The sequence below is a fragment of the Tursiops truncatus genome, chromosome 3 (assembly GCF_011762595.2).
Source record: "Tursiops truncatus isolate mTurTru1 chromosome 3, mTurTru1.mat.Y, whole genome shotgun sequence".
NCBI classification, from domain to species: domain Eukaryota; kingdom Metazoa; phylum Chordata; class Mammalia; order Artiodactyla; family Delphinidae; genus Tursiops; species Tursiops truncatus.
This window is the reverse complement of record NC_047036.1, coordinates 167,111,287-167,135,324: the sequence shown is the minus strand read 5'-3', so window position 1 is coordinate 167,135,324 and position 24,038 is coordinate 167,111,287. Positions and strand designations below refer to the sequence as shown.

At 50.2% G+C, this 24,038-nt stretch overlaps 1 protein-coding gene across 5 annotated transcripts in view; it reads right to left on the bottom strand.

Annotated features, from left to right (window-relative positions):
* The window catches only part of SAFB2 (scaffold attachment factor B2), a 41,573-nt gene that overhangs the window by 5,396 nt on the left and 12,139 nt on the right, over positions 1–24,038 (bottom strand). The window contains exons 10-22 of one of the 5 annotated variants that reach the window (XR_012331123.1): positions 19,851–20,000; positions 19,652–19,764; positions 15,497–15,627; positions 14,121–14,212; positions 11,194–11,330; positions 9,264–9,554; positions 8,133–8,273; positions 6,912–6,954; positions 5,434–5,564; positions 3,687–3,799; positions 3,495–3,561; positions 2,653–2,799; positions 1,307–2,371 (exon numbers count right to left, since the gene is read on the bottom strand). Coding sequence is in view for 3 of the 5 variants with exons in the window: in XM_019947089.3 (XP_019802648.1) it covers positions 3,055–3,205; positions 3,495–3,561; positions 3,687–3,799; positions 5,434–5,564; positions 6,912–6,954; positions 8,133–8,273; positions 9,264–9,554; positions 11,194–11,330; positions 14,121–14,212; positions 15,497–15,627; positions 19,652–19,764; positions 19,851–20,000 (1,560 nt within the window). In the remaining 2 variants the exon portion in view is untranslated. The other 4 variants (XR_012331124.1, XM_019947089.3, XM_033854577.2 and 1 more) reach the window with 4 other exon arrangements.

Sequence of the window (24,038 nt, the reverse complement as noted above, 5' to 3'; positions counted from 1 at the left end):
CCCCATTGAACACTGACTCCCCATCCCCTCCCCCAGCCCCCACTATCTACCTGCTGTCTCTATGGATGGGACTCCTCTAGGGACCTCCTATGAATGGAATCAGTATTTGTCCTTGTTTCTGGCTTCTCTCACTGAGCACCATGTCAAGGTTCATCCCTGTTGTAGCAGGTGTCAGAACCTCCTTCCTTTTGAAGGCTAATATTCCACTGTGTGGTTGGACCACAATTTGTTTATCCATACTACTACACACCCATTAGGATGGCTATTATATAAGAAAACAAACACACCCAGAAGACAAGTGTTGGTGAAGATGTAGAGACACTTGGAACCCTCGTGCAGGGCTGGTGGGAATGTAAGATGGGGCAGCCGCTGTGGGAAACAGCCTGGTGGTTCCTCAAAAGTTAAACATAGAATTACCATATAAGCCAGGAATTTCACTCCCAGGTATACACCCAGGAGGATAGAAAAGAGCTGTGCAAAGACCTACAGGCAAACTTGTCTTTATAGCAGCATGATTCGTAGGAGCCAAAAGGTGGAAACCACCCAAGTGTCCATTAGCAGATACTTTTTATAACAAATCTTTCCTTCCACCTCCCTTTTCTCTCCTGAAATAAAAATCTGAATATAACCTAATGACAGTTTAAAAAAAACAAAACAACCAGCAACCCAACCATATGACGCTCTATCAGATACAAGCAGAAGAAATAAAAAGAAAATAATGTCTGATAAGTGCTGTCTAATTTAGCCTGTCAACGCTGGGGCACAAGCCCCGGTTATATCATGTACAAGATGAAGTGCTCAGACGCATGGGTCTATTCAGACGTTTAATCTCAGACAGAAGCAGCAGGGGAGGTGTTTAGACCCCGCAGGTCTGTTCACAGAAACGGTGAACAACTCTTGGTAAGGTTCTGGACTAAATGACAAGCCGTTTTCCCTCAATTTATCCAGAAGTTGCACTCCTGAAAAATCTGTATGTATGAAAACTGTAAACTGTGTCCCCCTCCAAATTCACATGTTGAGGTCCTGGCCCCCAGGACCTTGGGATGTGACTGTATTTGAAGACAAGGCCGGTACAGAGGTAATCAAGTTCAAATGAGGTCAGTAGGGTGGGCCCTAAATCCAGTCTGAAATTCAGACGCAGACACACACACAGGGAGAAGGCTGGGTGAAGGAGGTAGAGACGGGGTGATGGATGTACAAGTCAAGGGATGCCAAAGGCTGCCAGCTGCCACCAGAGTTTGGGAGAGGACCTAGAACAGATCCCCCTCCCTACCCTCCGCCCCCACCCCCGCCCCCCCAGCCTCAGAAGGAACTAGCCCTGCTGACACCTGATCAAGCACTCCTGCCTCTGGAACTGGGAGAGGATAAATTTCCCTTGTTTATATCACCCAGTCTGTCGTGCCGAGTACGGCAGCCGTGGCCAATCAATGTTGTCCTATGTATCCATGTAAAACAGAGACTCGTGTTAGGCCCAGCTAATGAGGAAAGGACTTGTCTCTCCCCACAGGCTGTCCGGGGGGACTGGCCCACACCCTCCACGCTTCCCGGGGTCCCCTCGAGCCAGCTGGGCGGCAGTGCCCTGGTCAAGCCCTGGCTCTGCACTTCAGGACTTGCTCCTATCTTGTGACAAGATCTGACAACCGGTCTCACCCTCAACCCCAAGTCGAATCTGGCTTCTCTTGGCCAACTTGGGACACCCGGACCCCAATTTCTAGACTAGCTTGCGGGGTGGGAAGATGAAGCTCTCCATGCAGGAGAAAACATGCCACACTGGCCCCGACTGCACCATGGAGACGTCGTCCTGTCAACCTGTCATTGGAAAATGACTCTAAAAGCCCCTGCGGTGAAGGAAGCGCATGAGGTGTTTATTTGGGCAATTCAAGCAGACAGGACTCGAGGGCCGGCTTCCTCGGCAAGCTGGGCAGGGTTTTCAGATTGCTCTTTTCAAACTAAACACCCCAGCAGGAACACAGGGAACTCCAGGAGAATTGGCAATTGTTCCGGGGCCTGTGGGGTGGCTGTCCTAGTTACGGAGGGGAGGGAGGGAATCAGGTTGCCAGCAGGCGGCACATGGGTTAACTCTTCACACGCCAATCCAGACCACGCCGGTCCAGGGCTGAGATTCGCGGGAAACCAGCGTCCCTCTTGACCCCAGGCCCTGCGCAGCTCCTAGATCAGTCTTGTGGCCACCAGGCCACCTCATTCATGGCTTCTGCCCCAACAAGCCTGCAGTCACCCATTCCGTGTCCCGACATCAGCTCTGCGTGGGCAGCCACGATCCTTCCAGAGGAACAGAGATGGCCCCTCTGGCCACACAGGGGTCTTTAATGAAGAAGATTGCTGCTGCTTATAATCACAAATGAGATTTCACCTATGAATTTGCATTTCCAGAAAAACGGGCGGATGGGATATAGCTGGGCTCACACCAGGCAGGGTCTGCCCCATCCCCAGCCCTCAGCCAGGCCCCCAAAACGCACACCACCACTGGATGGACACCCCCAGGCACCCCAGCAGAAGAGCTGAAGTGCTGGTCCCAGGGCCCCCCGATGCGCACACACACCTCCCCTCAGGGAAGAATTCCTAATTCCCATCCCAGCTCTGCCACCTACAAGCTCTCGGACAAATGATCTGACCCCGCAGCTATTTCCTCACCTGTAAGATGGGGAGGTGCACAGCCCCACTTCATTGAGAGCTGTGAGAATTCAGGAACACGAGCCGGCCTCTGCTACCCAAACAAAAGCGGTGCCGCCGAGGGCTGACACTGCTCTCTGCTCTGTCATCACTGAGACACACACACAGCTGCGAACCATAAACTTTTATTAACGGAAAATGGAATGCCTCGTTAACAGAAACCCTGTCTTACAAATGGCAGAACAAGAACACATTTATTTTTAAAAAAAGAAAAAATAAGTGGATTCACATTGTATTAAGCTACAACACGGTGGCAGGATTTGCTTCTGTTTCTTAAAAGATTCCACAAGTTCAAGGTAACTCTGGCTAATAGACTTGACAGTACGTCTGCCTGCCTACCAGGACACGCGGGGTGGGTGGGCTCTAGTAGCGGCGGGTGAAGTGGGGGTATGGGTGGGGGGCGGGGTGCGGACCTCTGCTGCCCCGGTCCTGGCCGGCCACTCCTCCACCCTCGAGGCCTCCGGAGGGCACCACGTGAGCCTGGGCATGCCCGCCGTGTGCAAAGCCGCCTCGCCTAGGAACAAAGGCACACGTTTGGCCCCGGAAGCACCTGTGTTCTCACTGTGTCACGTTGCAGCATAGGGCTCTGTGGCCTTTAGAGCCCCTTGGCTTTTTCCAGGTGAGGAAAATCATAACCACGGGTCGCATTCCGGGGAAGAGCGTTAGCTGCATAAGTTGCCAAGAGCTGCTTTGGGGGTTTGTTCTCAAAGCATTCGACCCCGAAAGTGGATCAAGCATGCAGAAAGGGAGAGGAAGTGAGAAGTGGGAACAAATCAATTTTATCCGCGGACAGTACTTCTTACCCCGATATTCCACCCCGACTTGCCACATGCCCTGGCCCCGAGGGCCCAGACAGGCCCCTCTCACCACCTGGAAGAGAAGAAAGAGTCTGCACTTGGAAGCCCTGGAAAAGCTGGCCCTCTGGAGCATGCTGGGACTGTGGCTGTCCCTCCCCTGGAGGCCCTCCCGACCCGCAGGCAGGGGTGAACCCATACCTTGCCACCGCAAATGCTCCCGGCCCGCCGTGCCCGCATCCACTGTGCCCGGCCAGGCGCGCTCCTGATGCTCCTCCAGCCTCTGGCTGTGCTCCGCCCAGTCACGGCCACCCCTTTGCCAAAACGAAAGGCAGATACACAATGGTCCCACTGTGCCTCTAACGTGAGGCTGTGACATGGGGGCTCTGGGGGCTCGTGCCCCACTGTCAAGGGTTTCTGAGAGAAGTGGGCAAAGAATGGCAACAGACACTTCCCCAAAGATACACACTTGGCCAGTAAGCACACAAGTAGGTGTTCAGCACAGCTACCATCACAACCACCTCACCCTCATTAGGACGGCTATTATCTAAAAGACAAGGACGAGTGTTGGTGAAGGTGTGCAGAAACAGGGATTCTCACACTGGGCTGGTGGGAATGTAAAATGGTGCAGCCTCGTTGGAGAACAGTGTAGTGGTTCCTTAAAAGCTTAAACACAGAGCGACCGTATGACCCAGAGATTCCACTCCGAGGTGTCTAACCAAGAGACCGGTAAACATGCGTTAACACGAAAACTCATAGACCAGTATTCTTAGCAGCATGATTCCGTAACAGCCCCGAAGTGGAAACCACCAAAGTGTCCATCAACTAATGAATGGATAAACAAAATGTGGTCCATCCACATACTGGAATATTAATCAGCCTTGAAAAGGGATGAAGCACTGACACTCGCTACAACAAGGATGCACCTTGAGAACACGATGCTCAGTGAGCGAAGCCAGACATAAAAGGCAACACAACACACTGTGTGATTCCAACTCATGTGAAACATCCACAACAGGCAAATCCACAGGGAAAGAAGTGGGTTAGTGGCTGCCAGGGGGATGGGGAGTGGCTGCTAACGGGGGTTTCTTTCGGGGGTGATAGAAATGCTCTGAAATGGATTGTGGTGATGGATGCACAACTCTATGAATTAACTGAAAGCCATCAAATTGCACACTTTAAATGAGTGAACTGCACAGCATGTGAATTATATCTCAAAAAAGCTATTTAAAAACGGTTTTAGACAGAAACCCCGGGAGATGAAAATCCAAACACGGTACCCACGTGCAGGTGCCAACAGCCCCTGGAGGCCTACAGGAAAGCCTCCTGGCCCCAGGCTGGGTGTGGAAGGACGAGGGCACTGCCCGCCGGTGACCACCACTCCGAGGCCCAGGACCAGGAAGCCAGCAGACCCCCCACACCTGTCTGCAAGGGTGAGTGCACCTCAGTGCGTGCAACGCCTATGGACTCAGGTGACAGCCCCCCAGTCACACGGTGACGCTGCACAGTGCAGCCTGTTGTCAGTGCAGGAGCTCGCCCATTTAAACTTAACGCAAATAGCACTAAATGACATGAAAGGACCCAGTGCTAAGTAGGTCGCTCAGGAAAGAACACTCTCATCTATCACACTGGCACTCCAGTCTTTGATCAACACCCGAAAACCCACCTAGAGGTGCAGCAGAAACTTGTGGTAGCCGTGACACCGGCCTTACAAACACCTAAAGACAACTTCAGGGGTGGGGTGGGGTAAAGCTTCTCTACTACTGATGGGGACAAGCCTTAGACGGCTTCAGGGCTGCCGCCTTCAGCAGGCAGAGCCCACACAGGGCCAGGAGGAGCTGTTCCAGGCGACCTGGCACATACACACACCCAGTTCACTTTCAGAGAAGCCAACCTGTCACCCGGTGAGGACAGTGATGCCCAGCCCCTCTGTGGCCTGCCCGCTAACCTGGGGGGAGGAGGCAGCCCCCGGCCCTCGCTCATTCTCTTGTCGGAGCCGTAGCCACCCCAGCCGTCTCGGGAGTCGCGGCCATGGCGCTCTGGTGGTCCTCCGTGGCCGTGGCGGTCGTCTGAGTAGTGCTGGAAGGCACAAGAGGGACAGGGCGACTCCAGTCACATGGCTCCCAGACAAGCTCGCGGCAGGCCTACCTTCTGGGTCTCGGAAACCTGCAGACCCTGCCTCAGCGCGCTGGGGTGTGGCTCAGCACCCCAGCCACCCACGAGGACCTGCCCAGGCCCCTTCGGGCACTTCCTGACCCCCTCCTTGAGAACCCCAAGCGCCGCTAAAGCTCCATCACTGGTGCCACACGAAGGGCCAGCAGCGGGCCCTCCCACCCATGAGCGTGGAGAGCCCCATGCTTCGGGGTCCACTGAGAAGAGTCACTCAGACCCGCCTTCCCTGAAGAGTCAGGGCACCTGCTCCTTGCTGGAGACAGGAGGGCCCTCCCCACACCCCTAGGGCAGGCCAGCGCCCTCAGAGCCCTCTCTGCTCATACTACTGTGGAGGCCTGGAGGCAAGTACTGAAGGCAGGAACGGCTTAGTACCCCTGGCCAACCAAGTCAGTGCTCAGGAAGCCAGCACACCTGGGGAGCAAGAGAGAATATAGCACTCTCTCAAAACCCACACCCCTGTTTTAAAAAGCCATGATTCTGATGCCGTCCCCCACCTTTCTCGTGGAGGCCTCCTCTGTTCTCTGAGCTGACACCCTAGGCACCTCTCACAGGGAACCTGCAGACTATCAGACACGGGGACCCATCCCAGTACCCGACACAGAGGAATGCCCCAAAACATGACCTAAATGACCCCCTAACAGGCCACTAAGCCCCCGCTGGGGCATCCCACAGTGCCTAGACTCAAGGCACTCCAAACATGTAGGCAACCAAGTATCTCTTCAATTAGTTTCTACTGAATAAAACGAAAAACAAGCCCTACCTGTGTTAAAAAACAGACTCCAGATTCGAGACTTCCCTAGTGGCGCAGTGGTTAAGAATCTGCCTGCTAATGCATGGGACATGGGTTCGAGCCCTGGTCCGGGAAGATCCCACATGCTGTGAAGCAACTAAGCCTGTGTGCCACAACTACTGAGCCTGCGTTCTAGAGCCTGTGAGCCACAGCTACTGAGCCCACGCACCATAACTACTGAAGCCCGCATGCCTAGAGCCCATGCTCCACAACAAGAGAAGCCACCGCAATGAGAAGCCCGCGCACCGCAATAAAGAGTAGCCCCCGCTACTTCACAGCAATGAAGACCCAATGCAGACTAAAAATAAAATAAAATAAATAAATAAATAAAATACAAAACACAGACTCACTAACCAATCATTTCTGTGCACATCTACTCACCGGCCAGAACTGACATCTCCACGCCCCACCCACCCCACAGAAGCAGGCACGCCGCCCCGGCCTGCTATCTGGCTTTTACTCACCTGCCCATCTCGCTCTCCCATCACTGACCTTGAACCTTCCCTCCTGCAAAAAAGAAATGTCTCATTCCAAAGGCACCTGATGGCTCTACACAACACTGCTGCAGACCACACAGAAGAGTTCCACAATTAGAGTACTTATCCCCTTTTACCACATGAGAACTATAATTTACTGGCCTGAGAAAAAACTGCCTCACAGCTTTCTCTGGGGGTAGGAGTGAAGTGGGATCCTAAGAAGGTGGGAACGAAGGTTTTACTGAACTAAAATCCCTTAGAGGGGTCTCAGAAGTAGAGACCCACACCATGAAGCTAATGCCTATAATTTTATCTGTGGCCTGATGACAAATCAGGTAATAAGCTTCGGCAGGTCCCTAACCTCTAGTCTGACCCAACACACATGACTTACGCCACATCTGAAACCAATTCCAGCCATAATTAATTAAACGAGCTGCTTCTCAGCCTGTCTTCCCCCCCCCCCCCACTCTTCCTTCCCAGAGCTAATGAGCAGGGAAATGGCTCAAGGATATGCAGCTCAGGGGAGCATGATGAGAAACCTAAAGAGAGAATTCTTAAACTGGAAAAATCGAGGGCTGCTTTTCTAAAAAACGAGATATAGTCTTCATTAAAAAGGCACTGGCAAAAGAAAAATAACCCACCCAGACCCTCGAAACACAAAGTAGGCCTAACAGGACCTCTGCCACATTCCGCAGTCAGCTCTCTTCACGTGGGCTGGCACAACCCCATGCCAGTCAGTGACCCCCGCAGATTGCTCAGGCGGGTCATGGCCTTTCTCTAAACTGCTTTCTCATCTGTGTGAACAAGGAGGCCGGGCCACACGCTCCTCAAAGCCCGGTGCTCCAGAGCAGCTTGTGCCAGTGGGAGGGACAGGGAGGAAGTGTGGCCGTGGAGACCCCACAGGGAGCTGTGAAACCCAGAGCCCGGGGCCACCCCCAAGAGAGCTGAGCATAAGCCAAGGTTCAGGTCCTGCCCAGGGCCCATCTGTTCTAAGAGGACAGTGCATGAAACGTGCTCCGAAGTGCCTTCCCCCTAGACAAAGCCAGGATGCCGTACATGACCACCGATCCCAACGTCCTGCTCAAGGTCTGTTTCTAAATCCCACGTGTGACGGTCAGAGGCACCCACTAGGAACCTCACGAGTGCACCAGACATTAAGAGAACAGACGGAGACCGATTCCTGCTGCAGGAGTGGGGTGGGGCACTGACCTGTCAGCCACGTGCTCCTGGTACTGGCCCCGGTCACGGTGGTCAAAGTCGTGGAAACGGTGATCGGGCCGAGGGAAGTCTGGGCGATATCTGTCCTCCATGGCCATGCGCTTTCCCTCTGGCCAATAGGCGTCATCTCGCCTGTTTTTTTATTTTAAAAAGAATGCAAATTTCATTTATGAAAGAGAATGAGGATAAAAAGAAAGAGGGCAGAAGTGGGGAGGGGAGCTCTCTCTCCAGACCCAGTATCATTTAAAATGTCCCACAGGGCTAAAATCTAAACATTCAATCATTATCGCTTTGATTTGATAAATTAAAATCCCCCAAACTGCCAAAAGGCATACTGGCATTCTCATCTGACAATCCTGAAAAAAGAACCGCTGTGAGCTAATTGTGTCACAAGGCTGTTAATACCTTGATCCCCACATGAGCTCAGATGCAAGTGCAATGAAATCTTTGATTCTCCTGGAATGAGGTTCCGAGTCACCACGTTCTCACCTCCTCGTCTGCTATGCTAACCTGAACCTCCCTCTGAGCTTTTGCAGAAGCAAAGGGAATTAGATCGGGTGATGGCAAACTATATACAACTCGGGATGGTATCCAATTATCTTCTTCCTGATTTTTACCAGAAAATTAGGCTCACAGGTGGTGGGGTGATGGGTGACCATCAATTAAGCCGCTCAGAGAAGCTGGAGAGCAATAAACCTACTTTCTGAGTGGGAAGGCAATCTCCTTCTCCACAGCACCCAGCCTCTCCCTCTAGGAGGACACACGAGCCTGACGGAGACGGCAGTGAATGCGGCATAACGCATGCTTGGTTGTCTCCTACCCACTAGACAGTGGTCATGCTCCACCAGGAGCCACAGTGCAAATAGCAGGACGGCCTAGGCGAAAGCATCAAACCCTTCAGCAAGTGGCAACAATCAAGATTCTCTGAAGAATAACTCGGGTGGGGAAAAAACGCTGCATTGGCCACAGAGGTGGCAGCAAGGAGCCTTGCCCAAGCGTCCAGAGGCCCAGTTTCTGTCTGAAACACCTCCGACTCCCTACACTAAGGTGGACAGGAGCGGGGTGGCTCTTTCAACGTCAGGAGCAGCGCCCCGTCGCCCTGCTCCGGGCCGGGGGCCTTACCGCCCAACGTCGTAGGGCCTCCTGAGCACCGACCGCCGCTCCTGCTCGTAGCGCAACTGCTCCTGCTGGTGCCGCAGCTCCTCGCGCTCCCGCTGGATGCGCTCCTGCTCCTTCCGGCGCTCCCGCTCCACGCGCTCGCGCTCCCGTTCCAGCCGCTCCCGTTCCAGCCGCTCCCGCTCCAACCGCTGCCGCTGGCGCTCGAGCTGCAGGCGCTCCCGCTGCAGCCGAGCCTTCTCCTTCCCCTCGTGGAGGGCGTCGAGGCGCTGCTCCCTCTCACGCTGCTCACGCTCTCTGGGGGAACACAGGAAGGCCGCCCTGACTTCCCGACGTGGTGGCGCCCGGCCATCGAGACGTCGTCCTCCGAAGGAGTCTGGAACCTTCCAGCTCCCGGATGGGAACTGGCTCGCCCCGGGCCTGGCTGCCCCCTGCCAGCTACTAGGCGGCAGGCACTAACCAGCTCCCTAAGCTGCTCGATCGGCCAGAAACCCCAATCTCCACACTTTCCCTTTCTCCAAACAGCAAAGCTGTGGTCAGCTGGGAGGGAGGGGGTGATGACGAGCAGACACAGAGCCTCAGGTCCAGACCAGGAGGACCTGGCTCAAAGAGCACCAAAACAAAGCCATAGCTAAATAAAGGTCAGGAAAGTAAGAAAAGCAAAGGATAATTGCCACTCTGAAGCTGCTGGGCACGGAGAAAACCCTGGAGATACGGATGACAGTAGCTTTCCCTGAAGAGGGACAATCAACACTGTCTTTTTGTCACCCCTCCCCTCTACAAGGCTGTATTTTTTTTTTTTTTTTTTTTTTTGCGGTACGCGGGCCTCTCACTGTTGTGGCCTCTCCCGTTGCGGAGCACAGGCTCCGGACGCGCAGGCTCAGCGGCCATGGCTCACGGGCCCAGCCGCTCCACGGCATGTGGGATCTTCCCGGACTGGGGCACGAACCCGCGTCCCCTGCATCAGCAGGCGAACTCTCAACCACTGCGCCACCAGGGAAGCCCAAGGCTGTATTTTTAATAAGCATGTCATTTTGAAGGGACCTAAGAGGAGGTGGGGAAAGGAGAAGGCCAGTCACCAGCGAAGGGGACGGTGGTCTCATTTATCAGCCACCACACACCAGGAGCTGAGCGGGGACTGGGGAAACCCGTTCTGCTCTCTTCACACCCTCCCACGGTGCCTGGGAAAGGTCCAAACCAAGGGCAAGCCAGCTGGAAGCAAAACATCTCCAAATGATCAAGAAATTTTTACTTGCTAAACCCCATATGCAGAGGCTGAAATCACAGTTTTGGAAAAGCAAACTGGAGAAGTTTCTACATGATCTGCCTTAGCTCAAGAAAGTTTCCCAAACACTGCAGTATCACAACTTCACTGGGTGACGTTTAAGGGAAAATGACGAGGGAGCTCTAGACAACCTGGTGTGAAATGGCAGAAAGCGAAAATGGAAATGACAAGCCTGCTTCAACAAACCATCTCCTCAGCAGAGGAGCACAGAATCGCTGTGGGACCGCTGCTGCCTGAAAACGCCACGAAACGCAGACGTCTCAGGAGCAAAGATGTGAATCACAGCTCTAACAGGCCAGCCTGTTCCTGGGCTGCCATGTTGATCTAATTCACGTGGAAGGGTTTGGCGGCAAAAACTGAGGCCTCAACCCTGGAGACCCTTCTACCAAAGCCACAGGCAGCGTGGGTCCGCTTGCTACCTGGTCCAGGGTGCAACTTCAGCCAGAGGAGATGCTGCTGAGCAGAAACGGGCTCTGATGAAATGTCACGGGACTACCATGGGCCAGTGTGAACGCCCCCGCCTTTCGCTCTCAGAGGAAACACACTAGGAGGCCAGTGAGCCACAGCCACACAGGTGACTCGCTTAGGAGGAAGAGCAACCCTCCCAAGAGGAGACCACGGACCCGCCGGCCTCGCTCGGCCCCCACTCACCGCCGCCTCTCTGTCTCTCGGATTTCCCGTTCCCGCTGCCTCTGGCGCTCTCGTTCCCTTTGCTCTTTGATTTTGTCAAAGGACAAGATGTCTCTCTTCTCTTTGCTTTCCGATTTGCGATCCTGACTCTTTGAGCTCTGTTTACCAAAATTGGTTTATTAATGTTAGGAAAATGCTGACAACAGATGCACGACGCAAGTGGAGTATGCACATCTGGACTAGACTAAGATCCTTCAATCCCACGTAGTTTACAGGGAGGCCCCAGCACAGGCCGCCTCACACCGCCATCTGAGTTACGCTGCTAGAGTCTTGCTTTCAAAGGGCATTAATGGCAGAGAAAAGGTGGGGTGAAACCTCAGCAGTTTTTCTGCAGCAGCAGAGCCAAGCGCTCTGCATTATCTAAAGCAAAACGAGGCTCCCCAGAGGCACAGGCCATGTGCACTCGATGCCCGCAGCGACCCCTTCGTTCACTGGGGAAGCTGTCGAAGCAGCTGTCTAGACAGACAGCTGGAGGAGGGGCTGCGTTTTTCACTTCTCAGCTATTGGCTCAGGCCTCAGGCATGTGGCCTCAAAAAAGAACCAACCAAAAGCACTTGAATGTAAAACAGCACTGCCAGTAAGGCAGAAAGTACCAGTGGGCAACTTCTATGCTCTTACATTTCTGGGAGAAGACAGGAAACAATGACAGCCAATACCCATTTCTGAGGCTCTCAAAGGCTGGGACTCCCAAACTGCCCACAAGCAGACTCTCCCAGAAGTTTTTACGTAGCTCAGAACCCAGGGCCTCCTGCAGACCCGCCACCTCAGAATCTCCAGGGAAGGGGGGCCTGGGAGACACTATTCAAAAGCTCCTCAGCTTATTTTCTTAATTCGCTCACTAAGGGGCAAAAACGTCAATGAAAGACAAAGCAATCCAAAAGAAAGACAGGCAAAGGAGGGGGACACAGAGGACACCCTCATTACAGGGACAGATCTGCAACCCAAAACATCGCCATTACCCTCAAGATGGGCAGAGTTGAGAGTCTGATCACACACACTGCAGACTGGAGTGAGGAAGGGCAGATGCCCTATGTTCCGAGGTACGGATGTGATCTTCTGGGGAGGCCAGCATGGCAGTGGAGGTGCCGAATCCGACTCCAAGTTCAAGCCTGGCCTCGGCCACTTCCTAGCAGCCCAGCACACGCTACACACTCAGTGAACCTAAGTATCCTCTATAACCTTTCTGAAGGGCACTCTGATAGTATCTATCACAATGAACAACATCCTGGCGGCTTTGGACCAACACTGCCAACAGGCGTGCACGCAAATGTTGCACTACAGCCATTTTCAATAGGGGATGTGGAAACAACCAAACGTCCGTCACCAGGGGACTGGTTAAAAATGATCAAGGTGCATCCGTAAGCTGAAATGATACGAGCTTTACAAGGAAAAGGACACACACCACCACCTGGATGGATTTCAGGGACATCACGCTGAGGGAAAAGGCCAATCTCAAGGTCACGGTTGCACGATTCCATTTATACACTTGCTCACAACGACAACATGCTGGTAATGTGAGACAGGTTAGAGGTTTCCCGGCGCTGGGGATGGGCTGGTGGGGTGGGTGTGACAATAAAGGGATACCAAGGAGGAGATCTTTGTGCTGATGGACTAGTTCTGCATCTGGACTGTGGTGATGGGACACAAATCTACACGGGTGACAAAATGTCCTAGCACTGTTCACACCCTCTATGCCACCCTCCTGGCTCTGTGACTGTGCTACACGGTTACACGAGATGGAGCCACTGGATGAAACCAGGTGATGGGTTCCTGGGCCTCAATTTCCTGTGAATCTGTAATTATTTCAAATTTTAAAAACATTTTTTTAAAAGTAGAAAAAGCAGAACTGTATGTCTCAATACACAAAGCTCTCCAAGACATCACATACGAAGAGGTGTACAGCAGCCAAGTTATGGGAAGACCCTTTCCCCATGGTGTTTCAGAGTGTAGACACATGTGCTGCATGTGTAATGCCCTTTGAGGGGAGCCCATGCAGAGCACAGGCTTCTGCTTCGCTTACCTTGTATCTTTCTATACTACATGTATGTTCTAATCAGGCCTGCGCTATTAGTTACTTTTTTAACATCAGAGTTATTTGGGTGGTAACATTATAGGCCTTTTTGGGTTTTCTTCTCTAGATTTCTCTGTATTTTATGATTTTCCTATAGCCCAGAGGAAAAACAGCATTAGGAACTGCTGCTTTATAGAACCCAAATGTTCATTTCAAAATTAAGTGTCAAGACCACAAAGTGTTCTTGGATGAATACTGTTAGCTCTGCACTCACTAACACAGCATTACTCTCCTCATTAACCTTTTAGTTAGAACCTTCAGCTGGATGCAGAGGGTTTTGTTTTCCAGAGTAGAAGCAGCAAAATGGACAAGCAACTAGCTTGTCCAGCAGCATGGCCCACAGAAGCGATGGAGCTCATTCTCTGATAACACGGAAGACAGTTTTAGGGTGGACTCTACTTTTCTTTTTGGTTAATTTAATAGGAGACTAGAAAAACTAAAGAAAATAAATTAAGTACTATTAGATTAACCAAAGAGTAGAACCTGCCTTCCAACTTGACAAGCCCTGGGTCTTGCCCATTCCATCCAACTTGTGAATCAATTCTCCTTCTAGAAAACAGTATAACCTATAACCTAACAGGACCGGCAAAGGGTCAACACATTTATGGGGAGCAAACACAGTTAAGTATTGTTTTGAAATAAGTTTCAGAACCTAGTTCGTGCCTGTACATATACTCTAAATAGTTAATACGCCTTTTGAGTTCTTTTTCTTAACACTTCAAAGGTGAAACAACGTTGTTCTTATACTGCAAATCCGAGTGGTTGTTAAACCACCATCAGAACTAGCTAGACTTGAGAGGGCAGAAGCGATACTTACTCTCTCCTTTGACCTGCTTGTGGTTTTCACACTAATGACAGGCTCCCCTTTCGATTTATCCATCACAACTGTTCGTTCCATGCCTCTGCTTCCTTCAGGAGAAAACACAGCCACTTACGAAATCATGCTGACCCCCCCCAGCTCCTGACCGCAGGCAGCAGCCCCACCAACTGGGGGCTCTGGACACGCCCTCCAATGACTGCTGATAAGCTCTGGAGCCTCGGCGCCCCATCTCTCTCCCCTCTGTGATGTGAGGTCAGTGACGCCCACATGGCAACAGCAGGTCTGAGGTGGACGGGGCACCCCAACAGGCCTTTGCTCGTCTGGAATGAAGTGGTGTGATCTGTTCACACCTTACGGCGTAAACGGGAATTAAACTGCATTCTGCAACGTGGGCACAAACACGTCCCACACTCAGGCCTCCTTCACCCCCACGCTAAACCCCAGTGGCTCCAGGGATCATGCACTTCGACGTGCATTCCTCCCACAGGTTCTGGAGAGCTCTGCAAAACCCAGGCCCCTGTGCTGAGTCAGACATGGCCTGCCAGCTCGGAGGGCCCCGCGAGACAGGTGGGCTCTCCTCATTCATCTACTGCAATAAAGGCTTCCAAACTGATTTTCCCCTCAATGAAATGGTAAGCAGGCTCTAACCACCGGAACAATTACTGATTTACGGAGATTTACAATACTGAAGGAACATTTTAAAAACACGGTGCTCGAGACTGCTGGTAAATTACTCCAAACACTTGAGATGTAACTTGTAATGTGCCGTACCAAATTCCAAGGTTCCAGGGGGTTGGGTTGTTTCTGTTTTAAAGGGGGTGGAGGGCATGTGTGTGTGGGGGGGAGCGCACTGGTTTCACTTTTCCCCACAAAACTTTCTGTGGAGTCTCATGCAAACCTGAAGGTGCATTGCACAATAAACTTTTATAATGGGTATAGATGCTCTGAAGTTTTAGTTTTCTCTACATTTTTTTCTTTTTCTTTTTTTTTTTTACTTTATCTGATTTTAACACAAATGCAGGAAAAACTCGATGACATACGTGCAGAACTGCATGGAATTAGTCACAGGAACCAGGACACCTCGCTCCTGCAAATCCCACATTCTATTCTACCGGAGACTCAGGAAAAGCCAACACCCAGGTCACTGAGCCACCAATAAACACAGATCCCGACCAGAGAAACTACAGATTTCTGATGTTGTGGAGAAACCCCTTTTGGCCATTTCATCACCGGAGGCTGTCCTCTAAGAGCTTCCTGCACACAGAACAGCTCAGCAAAAGGCACCAAGCCTGCTGGGCCCTCACTCCATGCAACCCGCCTGCCGCCCTTGCCGCCTTTTCCCTTCTCGTGAACACTCCACAGACTCTCATCACCTGATCTGGTGACTCGGGACCGATTGGCTGCTCCTGGTTTCAGCTCATCTTCATCTTTTTCTTCCTTTTTAATATTTTCAGGTTTTCTTTCCTCCTTCTTCTCCATCTTCTCTTCCTTCTTAATTACAGTTCTGTTTAGAAACATGGTGATCACACTTGAGGTCCTGAGATTCTCACAGGAGTAGCTAACACTCAGACTTCTACACAAAGCAAACCCGCCCGCTGCCAGTTGGAGGGAAAAAATTATTTGAAAACTGTGGTAATGATAATACCCTCTTTAGATACAGCCCCTTCCCACTTAAGTTACCTGCCACATCTAAAAACATGCCAGATGAAACTACAGGCTCGTGGGGTGTCTCCCCAAAATGCCAGATGTACCAGTGTGTAAACAGGCCCAGAAGCAGACATGAGAAACACTCCAATTATACAGGAAAGCTTGTTAAAAACTAACTTCAAATGTTTCATCTTGTATGTATAGAATATTACTTTTAAGTTTTATAGGGAAAAACACTTTTTCCGAAAAGCAGAGTATAAAACAGAATGGAGATACAGTACAAGGAGGGGCGGTGCCTGCTGCAGGAAGCCCTGGGCCCCCCACCCAGACCACCCCCCCCACCGCACCTGGTAATTTCCGCACGCTTTGTGGGAGGCAAAATGGCACGTGAGGTGCCAGCAAATATGCAAACTGCTGGTGTCATTTCAACTGAAGGCAGTCTCATGCTAAGCAGTCAAACAAATCGTCGCTGCCATTCAAACGTGTCTCCCACATTCCCTACTGCTGCTTGTCCCCGGAGTTAAACTCCACACTTACAAAATGCCCATTGCGTGCCAGGGTCCAGGATGGGAAATCCAGGCCCTATGGGGTCCGCTAACAAGCACCACCTGCCCTCTCTTCCCACCACCCAGGCAGAGCTCGGGATGGCCGAGGAAACCTCTCCCAGATGCCCCTCAGCTCACACTTCCTCCCTCCTAAACTTCCACAGGATGACGCTTTAAAACTGTATCTATTTTGAGAAATATTCAATTTCAAAATGAAACAAAATAATAACTGATGGTGTCTATCAGAACTGAAAACTGTAAATGTTTGTAACATACTGCTTTCCCTTTACGACACAAAACACTCTGGACACAGCCACCCCTGTGACAGTCTCCATCCCTGTGACAGCCACCACCAGTGCCTTTACTGTCAATTGTGTGGCTCCACCTCTCCTGGCTTCACTCGCATATTCCCGTAACCATGATGCCCTACAGTGATGCTCTAGGTTTCTTAAGACTGACACAGTGAGACAGTCCTCGTGTGCTGCTCTACAATGCCTTTCACCGCATGCCCTGCCGGTTGGGCTGTGTGGACACACGCACAGATCTGGGTCCTTTTGACTGCTGAACCACAGCCCACTGTTATTTACCCGCTTCTCTTCTGACAGATTAGAGACTGCTTCCGCTCACCACCTGACTGCAAATAAACCCCAGAAACCATCTCTGACGTGCCTTTTCCACTGTTCCAGGGCAGCACCCTCTCCCTCCCAGTAGCCTTACAAAATGTCTTGAGAGGAGACCCTTCCTACTTGTTCTGGACTCCTAGACACAAATGGACTTCTTGATTAACACTAATTAAGTTAAAAACCAATTTCTTTCTTTTTTTTTTTTGCTGCGCCATGCAGCTTATAGGATCTTAATTCCCCAACCAGGGTTTGAACCTGGGCCCTTGGCAGTGAAAGCACAGAGTCCTAACCACTAGACTGCCAGGGAACTCCCTAAAAAGCAATTTCTAAAAAATATATACATGGGAAAAAAAGACCAGAAAAATAGATACCAAAAGTGTCAGCCCTGGGTAGTGGGATTATGCTTGACATCTGTGTGTGCTTTCCAAATGGCAATTACATAAAAACTCATCCAAGACAAGCAACCTCTTTAGGAAAAGCTTCTCTATGTCACTTAAGCTGACTACCAAACCTAGAAATTCTTAAAAACGAAAGGTCAGGGACATCCCCAGTGGCGCAGTGGTTAAGAATCCCCCTGCCAATGCAGGGGACACAGGTTCGAGTCCTGGTCCAAGAAGATCCCACATGCCGCGGAGCAACTAAGCCCATGAGCCACAACTACTGAGCCTGTGCTCTAGAGCCTGTGAGCCATAACTACTGAGCCCACATGCCACAACTACTGAAGCCCACGTGCCTAGAGCCTGTGCTCCGCAATAAGAGAAGCCACCGCAATGAGAAACCCACACACCACAACAAAGGGTAGCCCCTGCTCTCCGCAACTGGAGAAAGCCCACGCAGCAACGAAGACCCAATGCAGCCAAAAAAAAACCCCACAAAAGGTCAAATGAGGGTGTTCAATGAAGAAGAGAGTAAGATTAAAAACGAACTTTAAAACGCTCAGCCTCCTACACAAACCACTTGAAAGCAGTCTGGTTTCATTTTAAGCTCATCACCCAGTTAAGCAGCCCTGCGCTGGGGTAGCCACCCCCTGCTCGCCTCAGGCCCGGCGCTGCTCCTTTCTGAGCTGTCTCTCCTTCCACACAGAGCACAGACCTCACAGCATCGTTCCAGGGGCTGCGGAAACCACACACGCTAACTAGTGATTACACCCCCTTCCTTTCCCCATAAACATATCTCACTTTTGTGATCAGAAAATCAACATATGAAATGCATCTCGAGGTGCTAAGAATACCAAGAACTCCCAAGAGCTCCCCATGTTCCCCCAGTACAGGTTTTTAGCACTACCAACAGGATGTGTCTCTTTGGAGAAGCTGCCAATAAAATTACGATCTCACCCCTAAATACAAAAAAGCTAATCTGACATGCATTTCTCCTGGGTTTACAAATTCCAATTTGGCTACAACGAAGATGGCTAAGTACATCTTTAAAAACCAAGTTTAGGGCTTCCCTGATGGCGCAGTGGTTGAGAGTCCGCCTGCCGATGCAGGGGACACGGGTTCGTGCCCCGGTCCGGGAAGATCCCACATGCCGCGGAGCGGCTAGGCCCGTGAGCCATGGCCGCTGAGCCTGCGCGTCCGGAGCCTGTGCTCCGCAACGGGAGAGGCCACAACAGTGAGAGGCCCGCATACCGCAGAAAACAAAAACAAAAACAAAAACCAAGTTTAACTTATGAATGTAATGCCCACAGTCATGTTTATTTAACTATAAATTTTCTTACGTTTAAAAAAAAAACAAAAACTGAATTACAGTGAGACTGACATTCTCAGCAAGATTCAATTTTTAGGGTGTGAGTGGACCTAGAAATGAAAATAACCTGTGCTGACAATACAAACTCAACATAAACTATGCATTCTGAGAATAGCACCCTGTCAGGCCCGTCAACAAAGTCTACCTTCTCAAAAAAGATAAACCTACAATTTTGATAAAAGTATCAATGGGAAATGCTTGCTTTTGAAAGATCTGTCCCTGTTTTCATCTTGATTAAAGATGCAAATCACCTCCTTTATAAAGGTAGTCTCTCAGACCTGTGGTTCCCAAACTATGGTGCCAAGGTACACCAGGATGGGTGAACTCACAACTGCCCTGGGATATTTTAAATTTCTGAGGGAAACAAAGAAATACTATCTGCCAGACAACACGTCAACTACTAGCTTGTGGTCACTCGTTTCGATATTAGATCAGGCTACATTCCTTTGGATGAAACTGTCTTTGCAAAGCTGGGCTTCTGCAGTTGCTGTGATAAAATACAAGATGCACAAGGATCAATGTGGACCAGGAAATGATTCCAGGGTTTGAGAGGCCATGCAAGAGCTCAGAATGTCAAGAATGAAGTAAAAATACAGCTGACCCTTGAAAAGCATGGGGATTGGGGAGCCGACCCTCCACAGTCGAAAATCCCCATGTAACTTCATAATCGGCTCTCCCTATCCGCGGTTCCACACCTGCAGGTTCAACCAACTCTGCACCTGTAGTACTGTAGTATTTACTCCTGAAAAAACTGCCCGTGTGAGCGGACCTGAGCAGTTCAAACCCGTGTTGTTCAAACATCTTTCAGTCTGTGTTATTTTTTCAACAGATTACTAACTTGCTTGGACATAAATACTAAGCGGCAGCAAGATGCCAAAAACCACCCAAGATGTAAATAAGGAGCTGGTGACCCTGTGGCTGCCACCTGCCCTCCTCTGAAGAGAAAGGTTTTAAAAAAGCACTTTACTTTTCAACTTTGATCTCCATAGAATGATGTCTGTCAACATTAGACAATTTTTCCTTCTTCACTTCACATTCTTTTCTGTCAGACAGCTTTTTCCCAGCAGGTTCGTTTTTGGCCTAAAATACAACACAGACAGAAACAGGTTAGGGACCAGGTCTTCTGGCCTGTGAGCTCTGAGTTACAGCAGCAAGAACAGCCTCACCTTCTCAACAGAGATCATTCTTCCATGAAGCTCAGTTCTGTGGAGATGGCTGATACACTTTGTGGCCTCATCGGACGTTGACATGGTGACAAACCCATAGCATCGGGCCCCGGGACTGCGGGCATTGGTCACCACTTTGGCTCCAACAACCTTTGTGAGAAAAGGGTACTCTTATTTTCTCATGCAAATAACCACATTACGTATCAAGAACTGCTAGCAGTTAACTGATCATCAGAATCATTTCCACTTGTTTTTACTGCTCTGGAAATTGTTGTTCTTCGTAACAAGTTATTAAAGTGATTCCAATAAATCCTGACCTATCAAAATACAACTGCTTCTAAGATTAGCCCTCACAGTGACAAAATACAAACAAGAAAAGCTAAAGACAGACTTCATTAACCACAACCTGTTAATTAATCAAAAGTCCTTCCCACTCAGACCTTTTTCTCCAATTCGACTGTTCCCATGGAAAGCTACGGGGATGCTGACTCAGAAATGCACCCCAATTCGTGCACGTCCGGGCTGAGAACAGCTCTGATGTGATGCAGAGAGGGCTTCCGCTTCCAGCCAGGACAGAGTACCAAGCAGTTACCCTCCTGCCGCCTGAAACTAAAAACCCGGAGGAAATGTGGGCAACAAGGGTTTTCAGACACTGGACAGCAGGCCGCATAGGATGGTGACCCCTGCAAGGGGGTAACGCCCAAGGGGTGTCTCCTATGACTGCCCTGGCACACCACCTAGAAGTTCCAGCCAGCAACAGGGAGGAGGGAGTGAGGGGCAGCATCCCTGAACAGACAGAGCTCAGAGTCAGAGGAGATGAAGGCAGCAAGCAATCAGAATACCACAGAGGAGAGGGCTGCCCACAACCGTGCACTTGTGTGAGGTGACCACCCAGGCTAGACAGACACCCACCAGTAACGGGCAGAGGGAACAATCCCCTGGGCTCACTCAGGACCATAAACGGTTCACTGTTACCAGAGTGACCCCACCAGCCAGAGTGGAAGAGCCTGTAATTCCCGGGGACATGAGGCCGAGTACTCAGGAGTGGACAAAGCTGGCCAGAGTTAAAGGCTGCCCTAGCCTGACTGGTGAAGCCTAACAACAAGCCTCAGAAGGAGCAAGTGACTGAACTGTGACCCAGCAAACGCGCAAAAACATTTATGGGGACACAGGAAGGACCAGCACCCAACAAGGTGAAAGTTATCACGTGGCATCAAAGACAACGAGGCTAGCTAGCCAAGGAGCAGGAAAACAGGGCTCTAGCACAGAAAAGGACAAAGTCAATAGAAATGTCACAATGACAGAACTAGTGAACAAGGAGGGCCGTATCCTGTACGTTCCAGAAGGCAGAGCAACAACTGAGCACGTCAGGTAAGCACATGGAAGATGTTTAAAAATACCCAAACCGAATTTCTGAAAAAGACTACACCAGATGGGCCTGAGGACAGACAAGACAAAAGAAAAAATTAGGGAACTTGAAGAGGTAGTAAGAAAAACCATTTGAAATGAAACTAAGAAAAAACAAAAACGAACCAGAGCAACAGCAATATGTCCTCATGGGCACGGAGCACAGGAAAAAAACTTCGCCAACGAGACCAAAGCGCAGCAGCAGCAAACTTAACTGGTGGTAAAGAGAAATCGTGAAGGCAGCCAGAGGAAGACAAGACGCACGGACACTAAGGAGCAAAGGTGAGAATGACAGCCGGCTGGCTGGAGAGGACGCAAGCGAGAAGGAGCAGAGTGGCTGTGCCACCTGGAGGAGAGCAGCCAACCTTGAATTCTATACCCAGCAAGACAAAGGCAAAGCAACAGCTTTCTCAGGCATGCATATGCCATGAGAATTCACCGTCCACAATGCTGCACTACAAGACATGTTTAAGGAGGAAGGAAAACAATACCCAGGGAGAACGTGGACAAACAAAAAGGAAGAAAAGAGCACCCCAAAATGGTAAATACACATGAGTAACTAAAAACCCACTTTTCTTTAAAAACAACTCACCAAAAAAAAAGCCAATAATGCACCGTGTCCTTTATTAAATAGAAGTAAAACGTAAGATAACGTCACAAAGCCTGGAGGAGAAAATGGCAGTGCACTGCTGTAAGGCTCTCATACTACTTGGGAACTGGTATAATGAAGTCACTGGGAGATAGACTGTGATAAATCAAATAACACCTCGAGACAAACGAACCTGGAAATACAACACACCAAAATTTATGAGATGCAGCAAAAGCAATCTAAGGGGAAAGTTCACAGAAATAAATGCCTACATCAAGAAACAAGAAAAATCTCCAATAAACAACCCAAGTTTACACCTCAAGGAACTAAAATAGAAACTAGTTACGTAGACTAGATATAGCTAGTAAGGCACAAATCATAAAAAAAACTACGCAATGCAAAATCAAGCAGATAAACAGGGACTTCCCTGGCAGTCCAGTGGTTAAGACTTCGCCTTCCAGGGACTCCCCTGCTGGCTCCGTGGTTAAGAATCCACCTGCCAACGCCGGGGACACAGATTTGATTGCTGGTCTGAGAAGATCCCACAAGCCGCGGAGCAACTAAGCCCGCGTGCTGCAACTACTGAAGCCTGCGCACCTAGAGCCTGTGCTCTGCAACAAGAGAAGCCACCACAATAAGCCCACACACCACAATGAAGAGTAGCCCCCACTTGCCACAACTAGAGAAAAGCCCACGCGCAGCAACGAAGACCCAACACAGCCAAAAATAAATTTAAAAACACCTAAAAATTTTAAAATGTTTTAAAAACAGACTTCACCTTCCAAATCGGGGGTGTGGGTTTGATCCCTGGTCAGGGAGCTAAAATCCCACATGCCTCGCAGCCAAAAAACCAAAACATAAAACAGAAACGATACAGTAACAAATTCAATGAAGACTTTAGAAATGGTCCATATCAAAAAGAAAAAAGCAATCAGGTACAAGGAATCCAAGAAGAAACAGGACATATACAAAACACAGAGCAAGAGCACAGATTTAAACCCTACCATACCAGTGCTTCCGTTAAGTGCAAACGTTCCCAGAGGACAAAGATGTGAGGATTGGGATATACAAAAAGCCTGAGGCACAGGAGCCATGGCTTCTGGCTGTGACCTCCTCTGAACTCAGTGGGTCAACGTGAACAAGTGCTCTCCTCTCTCTGGACCTCAGTGTACCCAACTGTGAGATGGTGAGGGGGATACATGCTCCCTAGGATCCCTGCAGACTTTGACATTTTCACTTCTGCCTGAAGAATGCCCCGATCTGTCCAAAGCATCCCATACAGGGCCAGAGCCTCTGCTGAGATGGATACAGATGTCAGTTCGCATATCAGAGACGAAGCTTTGCCTTCTTCCCTCTCCTCAATGAGAGGGCTGAGCTAATCATGGGGTCATTTGACCTTTCCATCAAACATTATCCTTATAAGGGCATCACTTCCGATGACAGATAAACCTAAGTGAGAGCAGATACCACAAAAAGCTCCCATGTTCCTGTCTGTGCCCTTTCCCTGCTTCCCATCCCCTACTATCAAGCTCCTCACAGAAGCCTTTGTCTGCTCATCCACTTCCAGAGCCTTGCCCCGCTGCGGGGCCTTCCTAGGTCCTGTTGCTCTGGTCCAGAGCTGAGCTCCGAGGGCCAGGCAAACTAATCACGCAGCCCTTGGCCTAAATGTCACTTCCTCAGCGACGACTGCTGAACCTACTTCCCAAATCTAAATCAGGCCTTCCTACCACACACTGATGGCACACTGTAACCTTCAATATACTTATCATAACACGTTATGTATTTATTTCTTAAGCGATCTTCCACCAATGTAAGATCTATGATGTCAATACCCTTGTATCTGTTTGCTTTGGCTTTACAATCAGTGCCTGATTCTAAATAAGTGAGTGAATAGGTTAGGGCTTAATAGTGTTCTACACCCTTTGGAATGCTTCTTCTGGGTCCTGTCTGCTCATTCCCTAATCCCTTCACTAACACTTAATTGGGGAACAAGGACCTGAGCCAAGGAATGACCTGGGCAGCCAGGATGACACAGATGCCAAACCTCTGCCTGGAATCCCTGCAACTTGCTGCCGCTGAGCGGTACCTCGCCTACTTCTCTCCCGAGGGTCACTCCCCACAGGCCCCCAGCAGGCCAGGGCAGTAATTACGGCTTCTGATAAGACTATTTCACTACCTAGTTCCAAGACAAC